The 15,295-nt window shown below is 37.1% G+C and overlaps 1 protein-coding gene across 1 annotated transcript; it reads right to left on the bottom strand.

Moving 5' to 3' along the window:
• Positions 1–4,086: 4,086 nt before the first annotated feature.
• On the bottom strand, positions 4,087–4,836 carry LOC134661632 (uncharacterized; the record flags this gene model as incomplete). The annotated part of the gene is made up of 1 exon (XM_063517773.1): positions 4,087–4,836. A coding segment is annotated over one exon (582 nt), but the record flags the coding sequence as incomplete, so codon positions are not given.
• Between the last annotated feature and the right edge of the window lie 10,459 nt (positions 4,837–15,295).

Here is a 15,295-nt window from a genome sequence, read left to right as displayed (position 1 = left end):
CCGGCAACAAACTCGGCGGGACACATCTTTTCAAAACAACACATAGTTTCTTTATTTTACAAAAGTAAGCTTATAATGGCACATAAGAAATCAAAATAACACTTGGAATAAAACACTTAGCTAAACGGTTAAAGAACGTGAGAATCTATAAACTTTCAGAATAATCCTTCAGGTGTAAGCCTTCAGGAACGTAGCGAATTAGGCACGAGCTTGGCTAACGTCCGATCTCTAGCGCGGTCCGATCAAGAAGAAGGAAGCCAGTTCCAGCGGCGGAGCCAACCGCTCCCGCCTCCAATTCAAGTTGGTAAACCTGCCTGACCAGTCTACCAACATAACGACAAAAATGCCTGCTCGTGCCTACGTTCACTCAAGATACTACGTCATCTTGACGTTCCAAAGCCTTCTACCTGTCATTTAGTTCAACAATACGCCAAACATTGCTAATCGATTTTATACAGGCGTCTAAAGCTATGAACTGTAATACTGCAATACGTCCTTCTGGTGTCTCGCTCCGACACGGCCGTCCTGCGCTACACACGTCCTCGTGTGTGGGTGTATGCATTTGATACTGAAACAAAATATACAGCACAGTATGTCATCGCTCGGTCATTCCTGACCAACAATTTGGGTCTCATTCAAATTACTATTAAAATCAAACTTTGTTATCAATCAAACCAGAAAAAAAAAATTGTTCAAAATTACTTTAACAATCCTCAATTCTCTAGTCAAAAATAGTCCATCGAGCAACGACTAAATAAAAATACTCGTCAGTGATCATCGCTGCTATCTAACGGATACACTCCAATAATCAACCATCCATCTGGCGGATACTCTCAAATTTATGTAAAAACAGAACAATCCCAAACATCAAAACACAAATCACAACAGCTCTAATTCATTGCTCGACAGTATCACTACTATTGTCATCAATATCAATTTACGGGGAAATTATCTGGCATTAAAAAAAAATTGGTCATATGTGATCTAAATTTTTGTAAGACATCCTAAAATAAATAACATTCTGAATTGATAGTTCCAATTTTACTCATATGAGCACAGTACATAAACGGGAATTCATTTTTAACAAAACAACACCAGTCCTTCGGTGCATTGCCAGTCCTTCGGCAGATACCAGACCCTCGTCAGAAGTAACCATCTCAGCCGCGTAAGTGCTACTCCTCGCAAAGAGCATTCTGCACATAAAAAGCAGACCACGTGCACCTCTTACATGCTCCGGCACTTCTGATGCGGTCACTAAACAATACCCAGTCCATCGGGCATACTTTCAGTCCATCGAAAGCAAAACAGTAGTGCTCAGTCCATCGGGCGTAATTTCAGTCCTACGAAAGTACAAGCTTTCAGTCCGTCGAAAGCAAAACAATGTTAACAGTGAATTCCAAAAAAAAAAGAAAATAAAAACAGGTCTTTAAATCATGTTACTTAGAACCATTGGTACTATCAGCGTCAACTGATCAACTGAAACTGAACATTACTAATCAAAATCACTAAAGATAGCTTTCTTCTTTAGCTTTAACAACAGAAACTCGCTCAAAGACTTCCATGCAGAAGTAAAACATCTCAAAATAATCCCAACGAAATGGGAACTGCTCACCAGCTTAATAAAGTATGATGCACGCGACCAAGTCAAAGGTGGTGGTGGTGAGGTCCAACCCAAGTACGGAGACTGATCCGTTCCGCTTGCCGTTGCCGTTGCTGCGGCAGATTGCGAGAGACACGATGTGGTTCAACATAGCTGGCTGTTACTGAAATCATCATTTGCACGGTATCAGGTTTATCATGTATGCAGGCTAAACTCAAAAGGTTTATGAAATGCAAGGTAGCAGACACAAAAAACATGTTTCCAATGTATACGGGACTTCAAAAATCTCAGAATAAAATTTAAACTTCAATGAATGCGTTTTATTTCATTCTATGAACAAACAAACACGTGTTCTAAAAATAAGTAACACGGTAAAATGGGCCAATACGAAAAGTGACAGCTTATTAGTTACGTTCGACTGTTATGCTTCGCCATTACACTCAAAATAAAATTCACTAATAAACAATTAGAACGAAACCTGTCCTTTTATTTCCAAATCTCCAGCACAGAAGATACTGCACAGCTGCTTCTGTGTCCCGGGCGTAATGGTATGATGTCTGCAATGGTATGGCTCTGGCTGCAGGACACTGTAACATTAATTTTCATATGCGTAGCTCATGTTTCCATAGTATGCACGATTTGTGATGTATCACGGCATTACGAGCAATAATTTGTCGCAAATTGATTAATTACTAAACGTTACAGGGTAAAGATTACATAATCCTATGCATTGGCAAATCAGCAGGATCAATTTCTAACGGTGCATTGTATTTTCATAAAAAAATATTTTTTGAGGGTAGATGCACAAGTGAGCGATGAAATAATATCACGTCGCGACAGCCAATATTTGATTTTAATTAACAATATGGATTTCATATCAAAATAACTTAAGATCACTTAGATTTAAATGGATTTTAAAAATTAATTGTATGTTCAAATCAATTATTGAGGGTAGATTCACAAGTGAGTGATGAAATAATATCACGTCGTGATAGCTAATACTTGGTTTTAATTAACAGTATGGATTTCAAATCAAAATAACTCAAGATCGCTTTGATTTAAATGGATTACAAAAATTAATTATAAAGAAACGTGGCGATACCAGAGATGATGTCACGTCACGACCAGTCTGTTCGACAGCCCCAATCATAATTCACAATGTTTCACACCAAATAACATAATGAACTGCACTCACCTTTCAATGAAGGTTAGACACGTGAGCTTACCATTTACCACGTGTCCAGATTATGGAATGTAGGTCACCAGAAATGCACCACGCTCCCAGGTGGCTGTGTAAGCAATACATGAAACTCCGCATCGATCCCACTTCTGATGTCGGCGACGGATGATCCTAATGGCGGTGGGCGCGTGGGGGTAGTACCTAGATGTATTACTTCACAGCCAAAATAGTAGGTATGTTACCAACGCATGAAATAAACATTCGGACTCATTAACCATACTAGTGCCTACTATATTTCAGTACTAAATGATGAAAAGAACTAATTGCTATTAGAATGTTGACTGGTTAAATTAAAAATAACAAGATCACATGAAACCGTTCAAATCTTTATTTCAGTCAAACTAAACCGGTTCCAACCCTACACCTCTGACCCGAGAAGATTTAACCCGGCAACAAACTCGGCGGGACACATCTTTTCAAAACAACACATAGTTTCTTTATTTTACAAAAGTAAGCTTATAATGGCACATAAGAAATCAAAATAACACTTGGAATAAAACACTTAGCTAAACGGTTAAAGAACGTGAGAATCTATAAACTTTCAGAATAATCCTTCAGGTGTAAGCCTTCAGGAACGTAGCGAATTAGGCACGAGCTTGGCTAACGTCCGATCTCTAGCGCGGTCCGATCAAGAAGAAGGAAGCCAGTTCCAGCGGCGGAGCCAACCGCTCCCGCCTCCAATTCAAGTTGGTAAACCTGCCTGACCAGTCTACCAACATAACGACAAAAATGCCTGCTCGTGCCTACGTTCACTCAAGATACTACGTCATCTTGACGTTCCAAAGCCTTCTACCTGTCATTTAGTTCAACAATACGCCAAACATTGCTAATCGATTTTATACAGGCGTCTAAAGCTATGAACTGTAATACTGCAATACGTCCTTCTGGTGTCTCGCTCCGACATATATATATATATTATAAAAAATATATATGTGTAAATAGAAAGTGCTGATTTTTATATAATCTGTTGTATATATAAACTTGCTATCACCTCATTTACTCGCCAGCAGCTGTAAAAACAATAAAAATAAACTATAAAATTTGACAATACGAAAAGCGTTACGCATAACAAACATATTTACTTATTAAGTACCATCACTTATATAATATAAACCTGCACAACTATAATTTACTAAAAACTTGTTAAACACATTTTTTAAAGAAAAATACGGCTTTACTTTAGCAATAACAAAACGCACTGTCAAAGTGACATATGCCTAAGTGACATTATCGTGTTGAATATGATTTTTGTCTATAGTTGGCAATTGGGTACAAATATTGTCAATTAAAAATAAAGAATGTCGGTAGAGGATGAAATTAAACTGTACATAAGATAAAGCAAGGTACATTAAAGTTTCAGCCATTATAATAATGAGATACGGTAACTAAAATAAGTATTACAACTAAACATAAACTATCGGGACCATAGGTCAGCGGGATTTTTCCTTGCGGCCCAGTTGGGGCGGGGGAGTACCTGCGCCGACGCACCGCCAGCTGGAGTCGCCCCTGCGGCAGACGATTGCGGTGGCACACCAGGCCGCTCCTGAGACTGCTCGGAGCTGGCCGCCACCCCTGAAGGCGTTGGCAATGCCTGTAACTCAGCCAGCGTCGTGATTTTACGCCGCGAACCATCCGGGCACACTACAACTCTCTTTCCATCGCTGGTCCAGCTGCCCTTGACCCCATATACTCGCCTGGCTTCAACAAAGACTGCATGCCGGGCACCAGTGAGGAACTCAGAGACTGTGTAGCCTGACCCCTTGAGCAGTTTCTTTGCTGACCAGACAGCATTCCGAGTGCGCAGACAGACAAATTTAATCAGAACTGCCCTGGGTTTCTTTTTGGACATACTCTTCCCAAGACGATGGCAGACTATAAAGGAGGACTCCGATATACCTTGCAATTGAAGTTTATCCTGGCAAATACTTGTCACTGTTTCGACGACTACCTCGTCCTGAGCCTCTGGAACCCCATGTAGCAGCAGAATGTTGGATCGTCACCGGGTCTCCATGTCCTCAAGGGTGTGCAAAACAAGGTCCATCTGAGCCTGCAAGCCCGTTACAGCATCCCAAATAAAACTTTTGAAATCATCAAATCTGTTTGCCACTCCGTCCGGAGCGCCTGAATCCTGTGCGGGAATGGATTTCTCAAAGCTGGCCATCCGGGATTCAAAGAGCTTCTTCAGCTCTTCCATGCTTTTTTGCAACTTTGACAAGTGATCCATTTTCTAACTGTGACACTATGACTTGCACAAAGAAGATATGAAGTTTTAAGTTTAGTTCTTGAATAAAAAGTGGTGAAAATGACTGTGGGCGGCACTGAGGTGATTATTAACACATATGTAATATTGTCAAGATAAACAAAAACAATTAAGTATTTTTTATCCCAAAATAAAAATCCGTAATTAAATTTGACGTGTGCTTCTTCTGCCTACCTGTAATTGACAGCAATATAATTTGGTTGATCATGTTTGTGATAAAGATCTGGTCATGCAATTTATTTTTTGTAGGTACTTAATTCTACGTCCAAATCACAAAACACTTATAAAGAAATCAGGACGCCTTTAATACCATATTTAATTAATCAGCATCAATAGTACCGTGAGACGAGATTAAAGAGATGTCTGTAATAAATAAGTTAATGTAGCTTTGCTTTATATTAATGTAGGTATCTATTGTCACAAGATCCATCAATGTTGCCTTGAAAAAGAACAACGTCATGCAAAGTAAATGTAGAAAATCAGCAAACATTTTAAATATTAGCCATCAAGGAGATCAAAATATACCTTCTAAATCTTTCCTTTCACTTAGCTCAACTAAGAGGGAAAATCCGCGTACAAAATTCTCCGTGCAAACACCGCTAACCCCAGACTTCATTAAAAGTTGGTTCGCCGAAGTCGTTCAACTCAAACGTTACGTTAATCTGACTGTAGGAATTTTATGATTGTTCTTTATGAACTTGCGGTTTCATAATTGTTTTAGGCTTTAAGGTCTGCTTAATATCGCTTAAATTAGTCAGCTCGTTTATTAATGACTTGTTAAATAAAATAAGTTTTCGAAAAAATTATGTCTATTTAAATTGAACGAACACGATTTCACTCATAATTTTAAAACTGAAAGTTACCTTTCACATGGCTGCCTGTGAGCACGAACGTACGTAACGTCACGTTTGAAACGTTTGGCCAAATAATAGACGCAAGTGCACGCGATTAAGTCCCGTTTCAGTTACAAATTATGAAATAATGTCAAATTTCTAACTATCATGCTTCGACTGCGCGGTAAAAACGTGGAGACGTAGCGTTTTTAAACAAAACCGTAAAAACATAATATAACTACAGGTACAGGTTCTCCTCACATACCTAATTCAAATAAAAATAAAATGTAAAAACCCACAATAAGTATTGGTCCTGAAGTCTTAAGTGATGGACTAAATAATACTGGTCTATGGCATAAAAAACCGGACGTCTGCCTAAAAAACGGTATCCAATTTAATTTCCGGCAGACGGTAACTCGCCCTCATAAGATGGGCTCCCACAAAAAGCGACATCTAAGGTGTAAGGTGTGTAATATGTGTATATTATTATGTTATTAATAAAATATATTTATAATTTATTAATATACACAAGATACCGTTTCTATGTAGGTATGGGGTTAAGCATTGCAAAAGTGTAAATACAGCGCGACTGCTACTTTTTCAAAAGTTTTGCAACCTCCTAAAATACAAAACATTTTTAAATAAAGTGAAAACTTATAGTTCGAATACGATACCATCGTGTTGAAAGATAATAATTAAACAGAAAATTCATAGAACAGCATATGTTGCCTCCATGTGGCTTAATGCCACTCAAAAAGATTGTGTGAAACTTAGTGTAGTGTGGACTGTGTTGTGTAGTGTAGTACATATTAGTAGTGTGTAATATAATAAGTGTTAATGGCCAATATATACTCCTTTACATGTCGACGATATAGTTATTAATAGTGATGACGAAGGCACTGATGATTTTACCTCCGACGAAGATGAAAATGATTAGGTATTTATTGTGTAATGATTAAGATAATTATTGTGTAATGTGTATTAGCGTTAAATAAATAAAGAAATATTGAACTTTTTCTTTCATGTTGTTATATTTACACAACACACATCTCAATAATTAAAGTTTTTGGGATATATGTAGGTATAGTAACCGACGTATTTATACTCTCCATTGTTACCATAAGAAGATAATAAAACTTGAAAGTTAGATTTTTTTACTCTTAGCTGAGGTAAGAAATTAAGCCTGTCTGAACTTTGTTCTAGCGGTAAATGCTATTAAACAAAAGCCAGTTAACCAAATTATTAACCAAGTACCAGTCAGCTAACCTGGTAATATGGTATTTGTAGTACTTAAATAATAAATTATATCACCAATTTTCTCTACAATTATGCATTTTTTTGCAAAAATAACAACTAGCAATTTTACGGGGAAAAGGGGTCGCCGGAGACGGTAGTCGTCAATTATTCGGTTAAATTGAATTTAACATCGGTTATTTTAGCATATGAAAAATAAATCAGTGTAACACAAAACTTAAGTAAGTACCTGGGGAAACGTAACGTTTCATGTATGGGGGTAAGACTGGTGGTCGAACGTAACGAACTATTTATGATGAATGTTAAAGTCGCGTGCACGGAACAGTGGCTCTGGCCGTTTATAAAATGGCCTTGTAGGGCTGTCTAACCTCTCCGGAGGAAACTGAAACAAATGCTTGACTTATATACCATCTATAATGACGGCAATATATACATAACGGTTATACATATCATAGGCCAAGCTAGAAGACATAATTAGATAATGATATAATCGAAATGTCAGAGAAAGAACTAGGTAACTCTAGTTAAGACCAAGGACATTACAAGTTCCATTTCATGTTACATGTTACATGAGGTAAGTACATGTTGATAAATATAGTTTTGTAACTTTATCTCAACTACATAAATATATTTTAAAAATCCCTAACATATTAAAAAAATATATAGGCCTTGTGCACTTTCTTGTCATTATGTAACATTCCGATAATATAAGAAAAATACTTTTTTCTACTCCCGTACCTTTATTTGTCATTTAAAAGGTCGTACACACACCTTTAAACCCCTATGTTATAGTTGTCAAGACAAGTCTTTAGTCTATTCCCCAAAAAAGTATTTGTGCATACACGCAGTATCTTTTTGGCACTTTTACGATACTTCGTGTAATCACCACTTAAAAAATATTGTATGAAATACATTGTTGCCAACCTAATTTTAATTGTCATCTCTGACAGATGAGTACTAAGTGCATTGCTGCCAATTTACAAAATATTCATTAGGTTCTATAGTAGAAACAATAAAATTGTTTCAGAAGTCAGAAACGCGCATGTGACACCCGTAATATAGCAAGATCCATAGGCTACGAACACCGCTTAGCGTTGCTTGTTAGTCTCTCTAAGCTACTGTGGCCAAAATCGAGAAAAAAACTGTCCAAAATTGTAATTTAACTAAGAGCAAGTACCAGGGCTTCATGAGTTACAAGAAGGTGTCGCTGGCCAACCGGCCGTGGGGAGCGGGGCGCGGTTGGCCAAAATCGAGAAAAAAACTATCCAAAATTGTAATTTAACTAAGAGCAAGTACCAGGGCCTCATGAGTTACAAGAAGGTGTCGCTGACCAACCGGTCGAAGGCGCGGGGCGCGGTGGCCGGGTTTGGTTTGTTTACCTACATATATGTCCTATATGATTCCACTTGTTTAAAGTATTATTGTATGAATTATTGTTGAATGAAAAATATTTGTTTACAATTTTTTTTAAAGTGCTTGGTCGTAGAAAAAGTATTGTATGCAACGTTGTTTAACTGAGTCAAAAAATACTCGTGGCGTCTTTATTAACAATTTTCGGCTTCGCCTCAAATTGTTACTCACGCCACTCGCCTTTTTTGACCCCTCTTAAACAACGGTTGCATTAAATACTATTTGAACCACCCTAGTCTGTCTACTCGCAAGACACACGTCTAATACTTAGTACATTACTACAGAGACCGTCAAGTAAGGGGTTGCCGGCCGAATATATACTCGTATGAGGCCGACAACCCCTTTTCACGCCGATGTATGTATAGTGCTTTTCTTAAACATGCTATGAAAAAAAACCACGAAATCCAAGTTTTATTTCTAGAGAAACGAAAAGTAAACTAGACTAGACACAAAATATAACTAACAGTCTAGCACATACCGACGTTTATTTTACAACTATATTTTTATTACACGTATAATATTTATGTATCTTTGATTTTTTTTTGAGATTTCTTTGAGATTGTACATTATAGATATCACAACTTTTTTGCAGCTAGACTTGCAGTTTTTAGGTTCTAAATATGTTTTTGATGGGTTGTCTATTTATTTATATTTTTTTTTGTCATACATAGTTAATTTTGAGTCTTCACATGATAGGATTTGGGAAAAGGATATCGCGGTGTTGATATTTTAACATTTTTATTATAGATTTCGTCACACTGAAACTTGTGACACCTCATACTATCAAAATAGTGGTTGTAGGTTATAGGGTGGGCCAAAGAATGAAACATGCCTATTAACTTTGTATAGATATGACCTACACATGAAATTGGTTTAATGTACATACCTCGAAAAACATAACCCTCCATCGACAGTTAAGTGAAAAGGAACCAACCCTATTTCGTATTAAGAAAACATTAACTACTTTACTTAATTACTCAAATAACGGTGCTGTGTAAAATTACAGACGTCAAAAGACGAACCGTACAAAGAATTACGGGTATCCGTTTGTAACTTGTAAGATATGGAAAATTATATGCAGCCAGTGTGATTGGTAAGACGCGGCTGTTGTACCTACATTAAAAATTTATTGAAACGCCCCGTTGAAAGGGCGGGAAATTATAACAGACCCAAATCTACTGGGGCAGAGCGGACACAGCTAGAATGGATATCAGAAAATACAGACGTAGTGCATAATGCTTTACCATCCTACGTTAACAGAAACGTACGAACGAACGACGATCATAACGAACACAAAGATATCATAATCAAAAGGCACGACTGGAGTTTACTCTTTCAAACGATTATAATATATATATGTCGCAGGGAAATGATCAAAACAGAGATTTGAACAAATCTCTAAGGGATATGATCAAATCACGCAGGATGTTAAAATGGCGAATCCATATCATCCTTTCCCTAGAAAAATTCAGTCATTTGACCAAATCACTGACTCTGTTTAGTGAAAAGACAAAATCGGCCAATAAACGCGAAACGCTTTTTCATTTCACTAGATTTGTTTAGGAATTTGACAAAATCCCTAACCACGACAGTAAGTTGACGAAACGAACTCAAAAAGTCAACTAGTTTTATCATTTCGCTAAACAAGTTTAGTGAAATGATAAAGTCTCAACTGGAAGATAGTACCTATATGGTGATTTGATTAAATCTCTGAACAGTTTAGTGAAATGACGAAAGCAAGACAGAATACAACAGTTTACTCTACAGTTAAGCGATTTCATCAAATCTCTGACTAGATTAAGTGAACATTTTTGAAAATATCGGCTGAAAAAATGAAAGAGACTTCTCTGCACAAAGAGTTGCTAATCAAATCAAGCGTGTTGGTGGACGTCCCTAAGGTAGACAGAGGTCCATTAGATGGAAGTAATGTATCGGGGATTGTTTTAAATAGGTATTAAAAATTATCTGTACCAAATCGGTACATCTGTCGGCATCATAATTTCAAAAAATTTCACTTAATCTAGTTAGAGATTTGATCAAATCGCTTAACTGTAGAGTAAACTGTTGTATTCTGTACTTGCTTTCGTCATTTCACTAAACCTTTCAGAGATTTAATCAAATTACCATATACCATCTTCCAGTTGAGACTTTATCATTTCACTAAACCTGTTTAGCGAAATGATAAAACAAGTTGACTTTTTAAGTTCGTTTCGTCAACTTACTGTCGTGGTTAGGAATTTTGTCAAATTCCTAAACAAATCTAGTGAAATGAAAAAGCGTTTCGCGTTTATTGGCCGATTTTGTCTTTTCACTAAACAGAGTCAGTGATTTGGTCAAATGACTGAATTTTTCTAGGGAAATGATGATATGGATTCGCCATTTTAACATCCTGCGTGATTTGATCATATCCCTTACAGGGACCGGAACCGGTTACCTTAACCGGGGTTTTTTATAGGGTTATTTTAGAAGTGGTTATAAAAACCCCTGCCATAACGGTAACCGTCTGATAAGGTAACACTTTGATTCGGTAACCGTATCAGATCGAGTTAACCCCTGTTACCGGTAACCGAAATAAAAACCCAGTCTATTCTGTTACCTCATAATAAGGTTTTCAACCAGTTCAAACGATTGTAATCTTTACGCAGACTTAAATTCGACTTATTATTGAATAACCGTGGTTGGCATGGGCGGTCTATGAAGCCTCCAGCACAAACAAGTTTTTTTGCCGGTAACTTCGCTTATTGTCAATTCAAACAAAATTGTACTTTGAGTCCTTAAGCTAAAATTGAAAACATAAGTGAGCGATTACAGTATTATTTTCGAGCGTCAGCCGCAGCGCGGCCATTCCTTTGTTTATCTTTATACCTGTGTGTTCCTATTGTTTTTGTTAATTTCGGAGCAATTCTAGTTTAGAAATTTTTAGAAAAGGGGTTGCAAGTAAACAACATCATATCCTAGTAATATCTGCTATTATTTAGTTATATTTTATGCTACTTAGATTATTATTTTTATTTTCGGGTTCACACTTGGTACCTACACATTAAAGACTGATTTAAAGAAATTTTTTCACCTAACTAGTAATTTTACTGGTACCTAGTTAGGTATAATTTATCTTAAGTGATTTAAAAAAAAATCACTTTGTGATAAAGGTACATGCGCTAGCGGATTGTGGTAGATATTTTATCATTGTTAACAAATGACATATGTACTAGTTATTATGAGCTTATTTTATAATAAGCAATTAAAGTCTATTTTTTTATTCGGTAGACTAAAATGACATTTCATAGTATGAAATGAAATGACACATGATGTTCATACTATGAAATGTCATTTTAGTCTACCGAATAAAAAATAGACTTTAGTTTTCAGATGCGGTGAGTTGTATGAGCTAAGTCGTAATTTACCTTGTAGCGCTTACTGCAGCGATCAGAAAATATATATCTATAGCAGTTATAAACTTATTTTAATACTACAAATCTTTCATTAATACCAGGGGGCTCAGCACGGTTCCATTTTTATCGACTATCACTATGCCCGTCACTTTCGCACTTACATACTTGTTAGAACGTGACAGGCATGGTGATAAACGATAAAAATGCGACCGTGCTACTAGGGCAGAATTCATTATACATCATCATTCTCTTGCCCTTGTCCCATTTACTTGGGGTCGGCGCAGCATGTCTTTCTCTTCCATACCTCTCTGTCACCCGTCATCTCATCATTCACTTGCGTTCGTTTCATATCATCTCTCACACAGTCCATCCACCTTTTCCTCGGTTTTCCTCTCCTTGTACTTCCCTCCACATTCATTCGTAATACCTTTCTCGTCACATGACTTTCATCCCTCCGCATCACATGTCCGTACCAGGCTAAGCGGTTTGCCCTTACTTTTTAGGGTTCCGTAGCCAAATGGCAAAAAACGGAACCCTTATAGATTCGTCATGTCTGTCTGTCCGTCTGTCTGTCCGTCTGTCTGTCCGTCCGTATGTCACAGCCACTTTTCTCCGAAACTATAAGAACTATACTGTTTAAACTTGGTAAGTAGATGTATTCTGTGAACCGCATTAAGATTTTCACACAAAAATAGAAAAAAAACAATAAATTTTTGGGGTTCCCCATACTTCGAACTGAAACTCAAAATTTTTTTTTTCATCAAACCCATACGTGTGGGTTGTCTATGGATAGGTCTTCAAAAATGATATTGAGGTTCCTAATATCATTTTTTTCTAAACTGAATAGTTTGCGCGAGAGACACTTCCAAAGTGGTAAAATGTGTGTCCCCCCCCCCGTAACTTCTAAAATAAGAGAATGATAAAACTAAAAAAAATATATGATGTACATTACCATGTAAACTTCCACCGAAAATTGGTTTGAACGAGATCTAGTAAGTAGTTTTTTTTTTATACGTCATAAATCGCCTAAATACGGAACCCTTCATGGGCGAGTCCGACTCGCACTTGGCCGCTTTTTCTGTTATGGGTGCAACTTTCAGGCTTCCTCTTATATACTCATTCCTTATCCTATCCATTCTTGTCACGCCACACATCCACCTTAACATTCTCATCTCCGCTACATGCAATCTCTTTTCATCCGTCACCTTTAGGGCCCAACACTCTGATCCATACATGACGACAGGTCTTATGACTGATTTATAAATTTTACCCTTCAACCGAAGAGGCATTCGGGCATCGCAAATGGTTCCCGTGACCTGTCGCCATTTCATCCATCCAGTGCTAATCCGGTTTTTTACGTCACGATCGATATTGCCATCGCACTGTACTAGCGAACCGAGGTACTTGAAGTCGGAGCAAACCGGCAATGTAACGCCGTCGAGTTTTATGGCAGAAAAACTGGAGAGACCGCCAAAATCACAGAACATGTGTTCTGTTTTAGATCTGCTGATCTTCAGGCCAACATTCTCCAATTTTTGCCGCCACTTCTCAAGTCTGTTCTGCACCTCGAGTTCGTTTTCACCTACAAGCACAATGTCATCGGCAAACAGCATACACCAGGGTGCAGAATTCATTATACATATTCATTGGGTATCTATAACATTGGTAGGTGAAATAGTTTTGATTAAATTAATTATACTTAGTAAGCAGTGTTGGGCATTCAAGAATAAAATCATTATTTAAATAAGAATTCCTAAGAATAAAATCATGTTGATTTTATTCCCGTCAAAATTATTCAAATAATTTTGATCGGAAATAATTCGTATGTGAAAAAATTAAATAAGAATAATCTCATTCTTAATCAAATAAATATAATCATGATTTTATATTCTAAATAATATTCCTGGATTAAACATGTAGTCTGCGTGCCGTATAGGCGTTACGTATAGATAGAAGTGAATTAGACAAGAAACTATTATGTTTCTTGACTAATTTATACCTGATTTTATGCAATAAAATCATACAAATTTAATTTACTGCCGCATAGTCTTGGTATTGGACGATACCCGTATTTATTTTAATGTGATAACTAAATCATCAGGTACAATTCATTCAGGTGCTCTGAACGGATGGTGGATAGCGAAACTCTTCAATGGCTCACTGTGCCTAAATTAATGTAAAAAATAAAAAACCGGCCAAGTGCGAGTCTGACTCGCGCAGGAAGGGTTCCGCACCATTACGCAAAAACCAGCAAATAAATCACGTTTGTTGTATGGGAGCCCCACTTAGATATTTATTATATGCTGTTTTTAGTATTTGTTGTAATAGCAGCAACAGAAATTAATTATTTGTGAAAATTTCAACTGCCTAGCTATCACGGTTCATGAGATACAGCCTGGTGACAGACAGACGGACAGAGGAGTCTTAGTAATAGGGTCCCGTTTATACCCTTTGGGTACGGAACCCTAAAAAAGATGTTTTTAAAGGTAGGATAAGGAATGGCTCGATATGGTGTCTGTATTCCTATTTCTCCCCGCCGGGCACAGATGGGAATAGGCGCTTCATTTAAATCATTCCCATATGTCCCCGCCTCATGTATCGCGGCGATCACGTTGGGCAGGAACAAATGGGGAAAATACTCATGATTTTTTTCTGTTTTCGAATTATGTTTATAGTTATGGTGTTTTTAAAAGCTCTTCTGATATTTAAAATTTGCATGTATTATTTAGACGGAAATTAACAGGTATTAATATCGTTTGACAATGCTGACAAAGAATTCACCACGCCACGACTTAATCCTATTGTTATTGCTAATGAGTAATAAATGACGGTCTCAAGTGGAAACACGCCTGCAACTTTCTGCAATTCTATTTAATTATAGTGATAAGCGTAGGACTCTTTTCTTACCTGCAGTAATTTACTATCTCATTCACTTTCCGTAGGTGTGAAAGAGATAGCATACGTAAGACCTCAAGGCTGGTAGGAATAATAAACAAAATACATACTCTATATACATTGTACTACATATAATATGACGTATAATATGACCAAATAAATGCCATTTAACCTTGTTACCACTAACTCATGTATCTACAATTACATCAATTAGTCATGACACGGCAGAGCACTGATAACAATACTGTAGTGTAGTACAATAATAAGGCTTTATTGTTGTCACTATGACTCTCACCGCATTCTGCTTAATCCTAAATATCCTAATACAATAGAAAATACCACGACCTTTAAACATTCGGTGCACTTGCGTTGTAGCGCGTGCCAGCGGAGCGCAGCGCTTCGATTTAAATA

The sequence above is a fragment of the Cydia amplana genome, chromosome Z, assembly GCF_948474715.1.
Source record: "Cydia amplana chromosome Z, ilCydAmpl1.1, whole genome shotgun sequence".
Taxonomy (NCBI): Eukaryota; Metazoa; Arthropoda; class Insecta; order Lepidoptera; family Tortricidae; genus Cydia; species Cydia amplana.
Note: the sequence above shows the minus strand (reverse complement) of the source record. Positions and strands in the feature narration are given on the sequence as shown.